Raw genomic sequence first — 11,424 nt, forward strand, 5'->3', positions numbered from 1 at the left:
TCACAACGCTCAGTCCCTCTCTGCATGCCAGGATGCTAGATTTATTCCTGGACTCTGAACATCTCTCAGCCTCACGTGCAAGATCTGTCCAAATTTTGCCATCATCACGTTAAAAATACACCCTTTCTTAATCAATGACACAAACAAACTACTAATTTACTCCATTGTTATCCCTCACCTTTACTATTGCAACTCTCTCCTTGTTGGCCTATCATCCCTTCAGTCTGTTATGAAGTCTGCTGCCAGACTCGTTCACCTAAACAGCCCTTCAGTGTCTGCCACCCCTCTTGCCAATCCCTCCACTGGCTTTCAATTGTCCAACAAATAAAATTCAGAATACTAATTTGATTATATCCTGCCTTGAATTATTCCATCTGTGTTTCATCGCACTTGTGTGATACATTGTATATGTGTGTGTGTGTATATATATATATGTATGTGTGTGTGTGTGTGTGTGTGTGTATATATATATATATATATATATATATATATATATATATATATATATATATATATATATATATATATATATATTACGCATTATTATTGGCTGCTTCGGTTGCACCTTATTTAGACGCAAATCACTTTGTATCTTCTCAGCACTTTGAGCTATTTTTACATTATTACTATTTTTATATATATTGATTATTTATTTTATGTCTTACTGATCACGTCCTTTATGACCTTTTTTAGCGTTGCATTTTCCTGTTTTATATAAACATTCAGAATACTAATAACAAGGTCATACAAAGCCATTCACAACTCTGCCCTGAGCTACATCAACAACCACGTTCAGAATATCACCCAGTCTGTCATCTCCATCTCTCCAGCTGTTTTGTTTCATCACTTTCTCTTATGCAGGATCCAGGACTTCTCCAGAGCCTCTCCCATCCTCTGGAATCCCCTACTCCAATATGTCCAGCTATTTTCAACACTGTCTGCCTTTTAGGCGAGACTTGAAAACTAACCTCTTCAGGGAATCCCATCTCACCTCCACCTAACTACAGAAGTCAGTAGTTCACTTGCCCCTTCCTTATAGATTGCAAACTTTCACAAGCAGGGCCCTCCTAACCCTTTATCTTGAATTGTATGTATTTTAACTGTACAGTCTCCCTTAATATTGTAAACTGCTCTGCAAACTGTAAACACTTTATTAACCCTGTATCATAATACAAACACATTTTCCATCTACATGGTTTTGTTTAGGTTGCCCATATGTTTATTTTTAATTGTGCACCATTGTGTATTGATTTGTTTTTGTTGCTCCACTTTGAACCAGCTTGCACCGACAAGCAGTTCCGCTGCAAATCCAGCCAGTACTGCAAACCGCGTTTCTTCCTCTGTGATGGCGTGAACGATTGTGGCGATAACTCAGACGAGCAGGACTGCAGTAAGTATCTGCGATGTTTCTGGCTGCCTTTTGTAAGGTTCTTGCTGTAATGTACTGTAGCTGTTATCTCTAAAGCTAAATCGTGATGTCTGTTTTTCAGAGTGCCCTGACAAGTTCTTAAAATGCAGAAACGGAAAGTGCATCCCAGAAGCACAAAAGTGCGACAACACCGACAACTGCGGAGATGGCACAGATGAGTCCGATTGTGGATTGGGTGAGAGCTGAGATGCTATTTTATGAAAGTTTGGAGAAGGAAAATTTAGGTGTTTTGAGTACTTTATATTTTTGTAAAAGAAAAAAAATTATATATAATTTTTTTTTTTTTTGCATTTTGTTTTTAAACAAACGCACACACAATTTTTTCATGACAAACTAATCGAATGACATTGGTCATACAGTGACAAAGCAGCAACCAGTAACTAAGATATATGTCCTAGTCAGTCCATAAGCATAAAGCAGCGCTGCAATATCATTTCCAAGAACATCAGTATTCCTACCATTGTCTTTTTTTTTTTTTTTCCATTGTATATAAAATATAGAGTAACTTTCCAATCAAAAATATACACCGTATGAACATATGTCTTAAGGGCTCGTTCCCACCATGTTGCAGAGACATAGGTTTTTCTGCACACACTCTGCAAGGGCACAACAAAATCAATTGTTCTCTGTGTCCTGTTCACACCACAACACTGGTATCACATGAAGAGTTTTTTCTGCACAGGAATCTGCAACATGTATAAAACTCATTGAAGCGTGCATGAAAACTGATGTCTCCGCAAGTGAAATCTGCGTGTCAGTTTCCACCAGTTTTTCTGCACGTGTGATGTGAACAAGACGCAAGACAATAAAACGGCTAAACCAGCACAAGTTGGCCTAAGTCTGTCTGTCTCCAATAATGTAAAGCTGCATGTGTCAATCTACATATGTGTAAATTTCAACTATTACAATATAGTACACCCCTCACATTTATAGGGAGCAGACTCTCTGCAATCCTATAGAATGGACCCAAACCTGGTGTTGCCAACCAGGGGTTCTATATAGCTTTGAATTTTTCAATACAGCTTTTATTTTGAAATATCAGTTTTTCTCTGGAGATTACATTATTAACTTGATTTTTCCACTCTGTTACTGAGGGAGAGCTGGGCGACATCCATTTTTGCATTATCAATTTCCATGCTATATAAAGCAATCTGGGGGCATGATGACCAGCTCAGAGGACGCGATAGACTCCTCAGGCATGTTAAGAATATATATTTTAGGTTCTGTTGTTAAGTTAACCTGGAAAATAGAGGCTATAAGAGAATCAATATCTTGCCAATATCTATGGAGTTTTGGGCACCTCCAGATCATGTCCACTGGACCTCTGTCACATCTAGGACACAGATCTGTGTCTCTACAGGAACATACGTTTATGACTGAATTTCTTCCATTTTTTTATCATTGCTTAAAAAAGCAACCATCCTATAAAATGAGGTTGGTTTACACAAATCCTAAGAGGGTGGTGCAAAGCAGAACCCACCTACATCCCTTAATTTGCATACACTGTAAGGATTATGGGGAATTTTATGTCACAGTTAAACATGCATTTTATGTTCTTTTCCTTGATTTCCTGTAATTTAAAAGTAATCCTTCCATCTGCAATTAACTAACAAATTTGTCCATATTCAGCTCAGGCCACCAGCTGTACCACGTACACATATAAGTGTAAGAACGACCAATGTATTAACAAACTGAACCCAGAATGTGATGGCGTGTCGGACTGCACAGATGGCTCTGATGAGACTATGTGTGGTAAGAGATTGTTCATTTTCTTTGTATGGGCCATGCTCTTAGAGTCATGCCAACATCCACTGGCATAAATATACAGGGTCACTTATTTCTATGACCCAGCAGTGTAAGATGTGCTAGAATTGGTGAAATCCTGTGTGTGTGTGTGTTCCTGCTATAACTACAAATGTTAAGGAGAGGGTGTATGTGGCTACAACTGGGCATGGCTGGGTAATTATTTAGTTCTGTTTTTCCCATTTATGGCTATTTAAAGCACAAAAGTCTAAAGCAGTTCACAGATCAGTAGTGTCACAGCCATATGAAAAAACTACAGCATTTCTCGTTTCTAAAATTGCTTGTCTCCTCAGTCACGTTCAGGCCTCAACCAATTTACCAACTTTAACCACTTGGTAACTGTTCTATAGCCAAATGATGGCTACAGCGTGGTTACCCAGTTCTAGAAGGGCATCATATGATGTCCTCCCAGAACGCGCCTCCCAGCAAACTCTGTGATTGCTGTGTCCTACAGACACAGCTGATCACATGATGAGGTAAAAGGGCCAATCGCAGCAGCCTTTTATCATGTGATCAGCTGTGTTCAATGACACAGCAGATCACGGAGTAAATACAGCTGCCGGTTATCGGTAGCACTTTCCTCACGCTGTCAGTGGAGATCGGCACTGATGATCAGTGCACTGCAGTGCCATCCACCAGTGCCCCCCAGCGGTTTCGGCCAGCAGTGCCACCCATCAGGGCTGACAGTCGGCGCCGCATGTCAGTGTCGCCCATCAGTGACCATCATTGCAGCCTCATCAACGCACCTCAATGAAGGAGAAGATTACCTGTTTACAAAATTTTATAATAGAAACAAAGAAAAACTTTTTTTTTTTTTTTGCTTCTTTTTGTTTATAGTGCAAAAATTAAAACACCCAGTGGCGATTAAATGCCATCAAAAGAAAGCTCTATTTGTGTGAAAAACATTATACAAATTTCAGTGCAGTGTTGCATGACCGCTCAATTGTCTTTCAAAGTGCGACAGCTCTGAAAGCTGAAAATTGGCCTGGGCAGGAAGGGGGTATAAGTGCCCAGTAGGTAAGTGGTTAAAATATTAAAAAAAAAATACATTGGGTGCACCCCTAGTGCATTATGTGCAAAAATGTGCGCACTAAACCCCTTGGTTTTAATGTGCACGGTTAGACAGGGTTAATTTGGTTTGTTGCAGGCTGGCTGGTAAGTGAGCTGGGAATTGTTTTTTGACATGCATAGTCTTTCCATGTGCTCCTTCAAAGGCAAGTTATCGGTTGGGGTGATTGCCATTTATTTGTACTGTTGGTGAATTGTGAGGGGATGCACTGGATACCTTCGCTGCCATTGTGCTATTGCTGGGTGTCTGGTGCTTCCCTATACCTTTTAAGGAGGGGCAGGCTCCCTCCAGGCATACCTGCCTCAATCTATCCATTATTTTATATATATATGTCCTCCAACTTTGGAGACTCAAAATTTAGTTAGGACTGCAGCACACTGGGGTCCCATGACATGGCCTCTGCAACTTATGCATATATTTGCAAATGTATGCCAACTAAACTCCTTGGTTTTAATTCCAACTATTAGACAGGGTTAATTTGGTTTGTTGCTGGCTGGTAAGTGAGCTGGGAATTTTTGTTGGTTGTTGACATGTGCCACTCTTCCATGTGCTCCTTGCTGCAAAGGCCAGTTATAGGTTGGGGTGGTTGCCATTTGTTTGTACCAAAGGTAACAGCACCCTGAAGCTCAGCATGTAAGAAGCCTTCAAAGTTGCTCTGGTTAAAAACAGTACTGCAATAGTATATTATATAAGAAAAACCTAAATACATGTAAAATTAATGGTTCCACTCACATGTAGAAAAGTAGCAATGTGATTGTAAATAGCCTCTGGGTGATGTTCACACTGCTTGCAGTGGCCAGCGGACAGGCTGTTTTCCAGGTACAGTTTTCTCCCAGTGCAGAAGATCTGAAAAACTATGACCCACCAGAGATGTAGGGGCAGCGGTGTCCTCCAAGCTGTGGATTGGGGCTAGGCATCTACTTTGGGGCAGCTTGCCTACATTTGAGTGGAACCATTGATTTTACAATTTAAAGTTTTTCTCATACAGTGTACTATTGTGGTCTTTGTACATATGCACTATAGTTATCAAAGATTTGCTACATCTTTCATGTTTGTCACCAGAGCAATTTCGAAGTGAGTGCAATTATTTTTCTTAATTTACCCTTTCCCCATTGTTACCACTTGATGTACTAGACTAGAGGCATTGTGTTTTTGTTTTTTGCACAGCTCGGTTTGGCCCCACTCCGGAAACACCAGAGTGACAGATAAAAATCTTAAAATTTTGCATTCATTTCAAATATGTTCTATTGTAGTTGCTCTTACTGTTTTATTAATGTTTTTTTTTTCTTTTAAGACTGTGGGAAACGCCCTTACAGCAGGAAGACTAGGATTGTGGGTGGTGTAAATGCTGATGTTGGCGAGTGGCCGTGGCAGGTCAGCCTGCAGACAAAGAAGGATGGACACACATGTGGCGCATCTCTGGTCTCCCCTACCATGTTACTGTCCGCTGCTCACTGCTTCCAGGACTCAAATTCAGTGCGGTATGAACAAAAATCTCACCTTTTATGTCTAGTGATACTTGTGAGTCTTTATTTAAATGTGGCTCTAGTATCCTCCTTTAAAATTCAGCTATTTAGAAAATACAATTTCCAGGGTGCCTATAATATACAGTGTTCAATGATTATCAAATTCCTCACATTAAATCTCTTTTAACAGATATTCAGACCCCAGTGTGTGGACAGCGTATCTGGGTCTACATGATCAATCCACAAAAACCAGCAGCAAGGATGTTGTGATGCGCAAGATCAAACGTGTCGTGGCTAACAGAGGGTTCAATGACTTCACCTATGACAATGATATCGCCATGTTGGAGCTGGAGAGTCCTGTCACCTACACTGATTTTATACAACCAATCTGTATCCCCGAGAGCACGCATGTCTTCCCAGTGGGCAAATCTATATGGGTGACAGGCTGGGGTGCTCTAAGCGAAGGAGGTCAGTCATTATAGCAGATATTTGTTGTGTAAAATGTAATTATCTGATCAGAAGTTTTGAGAAATTCCCTCTTTGTCTGGTTAGAAAGTGCTAAATAGTCTTAAGGAGAAACTGTAGTGGGGAAATGTACAAAATGGTATTGCTAGGCAGTTGTGGAAGGTTGTTGGTGTCAAGCTTCTGCTTTTAACAGTTTGTCTCCATTGTGCCAGGAGCCCATGAATCCAAGAACTTTGCAGTATGCAAGTCATCTTTTCTCCATGTTGGGGGATGGATTGTGGGTACTTCAGTGATGTATTGAGAGGAATCGGCTCTGCATTGTGAGATGTGGGAAGGATTGGCAAGGCTCCTATGAAGTCTAAGGCTTCAGTACAGCTCCTCGGTGTGATCGGGTTGTCCCTCCCTGGCTGTTTTCCATGCCCCCTTCAGAAGAATTAGGAACAGATATCAGAAACCTACATGAAACTTTTTATAAAAATATAGAGAAGTGTGGGACAGGTAGAATACACTTTCTGGGAGAATCAGAGCAAAAATACCATAAAATTAGAAGATGTATACCAATAAAATGTTCCTTTTACTCTTGTCCTGCCCACTGCCATTCTTCATTTCCTTTGAAACGGTATTAAACACCCCAAAAAACATTTAAAATATTGCAGCTTGCCATTACTTGATTGTGATGGCAGCAGTAGTTTTACTTTTAAGGCTTTTTCCTATATTTTTTCTCCTGGTAATCTGGCCAGCAATACACTTCCTGTTTTTAGGTGTCTCTACTCCATTGGAGGAGCAATGGGGACCCCTTTAGACAGCAGCATTGTCAATCTTGGGAGAGGGTAGTGTTGGATGCTCTAGCACATTTGTATGAATTTAACTAACACGTTAAAGCTGAACTCCAGCAACATTTTTAAGCAGTTACAGCAACAGGTTTTTCTACAATGTGGGTAAAGGTTTTGCAGCCTTAAATGGTTTGTTTCAACCCTCGAACTGCCACATTTGCTGGCCAGCTTGATCTTCTAAATAAGATGAAAATACGATTTGCTGGCTGGGTTACTAGGTGAAAATAAAGAGAAAAGAAAAGGAAAACAAATGCAGTTGCCACATCTAAGAAATGGTAAGCTGCATGATAGTACATCTCGTTAGGGTTTATTACCGCTTTAAGTGGTTCTTTCAGTGTCAGCTGTAAGAAATCTGAATTAAATTTTAATGAGTTGCAGTAGAGATGGGAGTTGTGAAGACCAAAATTTTGGTCTTCTGTTGGTATTTGTCTTCACTGATAAGGAACATCATGAGTAAAGATGATTGACCCCAACCTTCTGAATCTGCACAGGTACTGGTGCCACTGTACTACAGAAAGCTGAGATACGAATAATCAATCAGACAGAATGTAATAAATTGCTGGAAGACCAACTAACTGAACGTATGATCTGCGCTGGGTACCTCAGTGGCGGAATCGACGCGTGTCAGGTGAGCTCTTGTGTAATCCTACAGCTATTGTTGGGTATCTGTTCAATCGACAGTTTACAATATGAGCAATAACAAAGAGGAACTAGACCTTGTTTTATCATGATATGGAGATCTTGGGGACAAGATCGGGTTTTGAAATTTTCCAGAGCTGTTAACCTATCTCTGTTCCGTAATGGAATGAATATGTTTAATCAGTCAAGCTCTAGAGCAGGCATCACTAAATGGCGGACCGACTCGCTTTCATGCCTGGACCGCCGCAGTCCCACCATTTAGAAGCCAGTTGCACTCTGCTGCCATTACCGCTGTCATCCTTGTAGCCTACAACAGGAGGAAAGACAGCTCAGCATAGGGGGTTTGCTTCCTCAGTAATCAGGCAGCTGATTGGTTGCTACGTCGGTCCTAGCAACCTATCACCAGCTTGCAGCACCCGGCCTCTGTCCAGACTTTGTGTGCCTCTCGCTCTCCTGTGTAAGGTAGGACTGGAGGGAGGGGGAGGGGTAAATGTGAAGTAAGGCTGTTTAAGACCGTAATGGGGGGACAGAACAGTGGAGGGCTGAGGACAATTATGGGAGCCCTAAAGATAAGGGGGGTTGAGAACTGTAATGTAAGGGGGGGAGCGGAGGAAAGTAATGGGGGGGAGCTGAGGAAAGTAATGGGGGGGAGCTGAGGAAAGTAATGGGGGGGAGCTGAGGAAAGTAATGGGGGGGAGCTGAGGAAAGTAATGGGGGGGAGCTGAGGAAAGTAATGGGGGGGAGCTGAGGAAAGTAATGGGGGGGAGCTGAGGAAAGTAATGGGGGGGAGCTGAGGAAAGTAATGGGGGGGAGCTGAGGAAAGTAATGGGGGGGCCCTGAGGAAAGTAATGTGAGGGGGAGATTGCGAGTAGTAATATGAGTGCAGGGGCTGAGGACAGTAATGTGAGGGGGGGCCTGAGGACATTAATGTGGGGCTGATGACAGTAATGTGAGTGGGGGGGCTGAGGTCAGTAATATGGGGGGGATTGAGGGCAGTACTGGGAGGCTGAGGTCAGTAATATGAGGGGGGGGGGGGGCTTAGGACAGTAATGTGAGTGGAAGGGGGGGGCGCTGAGGACAGTAATGTGAGGGGGAGTGGAGGACAGTAATGTGAGGTGTGAGGGGGAGTGGAGGACAGTAATGTGAGGTGTGAGGGGGAGTGGAGGACAGTAATGTGAGTGGAAGGGGGGGGCGCTGAGGACAGTAATGTGAGGTGTAAGGGGGAGTGGAGGACAGTAATGTGAGGTGTGAGGGGGAGTGGAGGACAGTAATGTGAGGTGTGAGGGGGAGTGGAGGACAGTAATGTGAGGTGTGAGGGGGAGTGGAGGACAGTAATGTGAGGTGTGAGGGGGAGTGGAGGACAGTAATATGAGTGGAAGGGGGGGCTGAGGACAGTAATGTGAGGGGGAGTGAAGGACAGTAATATGAAGAGGGATTTTGATGTGAAAGGGAGGGAACTGTGATGTAAAGAGAATTACATCACCAATGTTGTCTCCAAATATCACCCAAACCGTCCTCTCCTGCTCTCTAGCTCCCTCGTCTCCTCTTCCCATGCTCGTCTCCAAGACTTCTCCAGAGCCTCCCCCATCCTCTTGAACTCTCTACCCCAATCTATCAGACTATTGCCTACTCTGCCCACTTTTAGGCGATCTCTGAAAACCTATCTCTTCAGGGAAGCCTATCCTACCTTCAGCTAATAACTGAATCTTCTACTCCTCCTACCAGTCCATCCCCCACAGTTATTACCTTTTGTACCACTAGCCCCTCCCTCTTAGATTGTAAGCTCCAAGGAGCAGGGCCCTCCTATCCCTCTTGTATTGAACTGTATTGTTGCTGTATTGTCTCCCGTTATATTGTAAAGAGCTGAGCAAACTGTTGGCGCTACATAAATCCTGTATAATAACAATAATGCACGCATCACAGGTTGTGCTGCCCTACCCTAAAGAAAGACAGGCAAGTCGTTTCTGAACCACCTTTTAAAATTGTGCTGCACCAAGCTGCTTGGTGTGTGTGAAAATGTGCCATAGGTGGCAATGTGTGGGGGTGCATTTAAGAATTAATGGCACCCCCGCACATCTGATGAAGTACAGCACATTTTTTGTGGGTTGGGAACATGTTAAATTGCACAACCGTTCTCCAGCCAAAGAGATGTGAACCTAAGAGGAGATGGGGATTGTGATGTGAAGGATCTGAATCATGGCACAAACATGCGATCCGGACCTCTGTTGGAAGAATCTTTTACTGACTGGACCTCCATGAATTTTAATTCACTACCCCTGCTCTAGAGCCTCGTTCATATTTCAGCTGTGGGCCTGTTCATTTGGCAATAACTTTATTACAGCAGGGTGCTTCTAACCTTCTTGTTTTGGAGTTTATAAAATAAAGGGAGACAGTATAATTACAATAAAGTCTATGCAAACTCCTGGCACTATATTATAAATCCTGTATAATAGTAAATGTAAATATTAACAATAAATATATAGATCATTTTCTTCGACAAACATGGTTTGTTTATTCCTAAGAGTAATTTGCTATATATTTTAAAGTACAAATATAGAAAACAGAGCAATAAACTTTTCTCCAATTTCAAAACAACTAGTGTTAGTATAGATATAGTTTGGTTATTATGTGATTTTTCAGGCTTATCGTAACATTAAGGGTTTGTTTATACATGCAGCACGAACTAACACACCTCTGAAAAGCAATCCACACTCAATGTCAATATTGTGGGGGGGGGTCACTTTAACGGAAGTACAATAAAATATGGTGCTTGGTCTTTTGTAGGGTGACTCCGGAGGTCCACTGTCCAGCGTGGAGTCGAACGGGAAGATTTATTTGGCTGGGGTCGTCAGCTGGGGAGAAGGCTGTGCTCGCAGGAATAAACCGGGTGTTTACACCAAAGTGACCGCAATGAGGGACTGGATTAAGCAGAATACTGGACTGTAACACTGTGAAAGTGCAACATTTTTACCCATTGATTTATTTTTTTAAAAGAAGAGACAGTTTATGGTTTGGAATGTTTTTAGCATTTTTTTTTTCTTTTTATGTCACACACTCCACATGTGCTGTGATTCTGGATTGACTATTTTAAAGCCATGGTGCCGTGAGTTTAGCCGCAGTCTGAAGTGAGAAATCTAGAGCCACTATTACTGTGTCCTGTCGATTCACCATGTTGGATGTACCGGCAGGGTCTTGTGCCTCGCTGACAGTGATACATGTTTGGGGTTTTTTTTTTCGATTTGGGGAGAGATGAGTTTTGTCTCTGAAATATTGTTGCTGCTGTTATCTCATTTTGTGGACACTCCATTCCAAGTCCTGACTGAGACTGAAGGTTTTTTTTTTTTTTAAAAAAAAAAAAAAAAGGATTCTATGCAATGGAACTGAATTCTGAAATATTCAGGGGACTTTTTTCATTTTTGGTTTTGAATTCAGTTTTTTAAATGTTTCAATGTACATAATAAACTTGTTTTTATTATTTTAATGAACTATGTTACTTCCAGCTTTTTAATATCGAATTGTTCTGCCTTCACATGTGCCTGGCCTATGTTGTTGCCTCCTCTTTCTATATGATAATCAAAACATTTCTATACAATAAAACTATATACGTAAACCATATAATGCCATCATGTATAGCCCTGAGGAGAACTGCGTAATCTTGCAATAACAGTAACTCCCTCACCCCACAGAAAATGTTATTAACCACTTTCCCTCCAAAGGATT

The 11,424-nt window shown here is 41.8% G+C and overlaps 1 protein-coding gene across 1 annotated transcript in view; it reads left to right on the top strand.

Moving 5' to 3' along the window:
* ST14 (ST14 transmembrane serine protease matriptase) overlaps positions 1–11,185 on the top strand; it is a 71,384-nt gene extending 60,199 nt beyond the window's left edge. The window contains exons 13-19 of the mRNA XM_089660087.1: positions 1,280–1,390; positions 1,491–1,604; positions 3,059–3,181; positions 5,596–5,782; positions 5,958–6,235; positions 7,557–7,693; positions 10,489–11,185. Coding sequence (XP_089516213.1) covers positions 1,280–1,390; positions 1,491–1,604; positions 3,059–3,181; positions 5,596–5,782; positions 5,958–6,235; positions 7,557–7,693; positions 10,489–10,650 — 1,112 coding nt within the window. The 3' untranslated portion in view covers positions 10,651–11,185. The remainder of the gene's footprint in view (positions 1–1,279; positions 1,391–1,490; positions 1,605–3,058; positions 3,182–5,595; positions 5,783–5,957; positions 6,236–7,556; positions 7,694–10,488) is intronic.
* The last annotated feature ends 239 nt before the right edge of the window (positions 11,186–11,424 follow it).

The sequence above is a fragment of the Staurois parvus genome, unplaced genomic scaffold (assembly GCF_062004578.1).
Source record: "Staurois parvus isolate SC_StPar_1 unplaced genomic scaffold, SC_StPar_1.0 ptg001200l, whole genome shotgun sequence".
Classification (NCBI taxonomy): Eukaryota; Metazoa; Chordata; class Amphibia; order Anura; family Ranidae; genus Staurois; species Staurois parvus.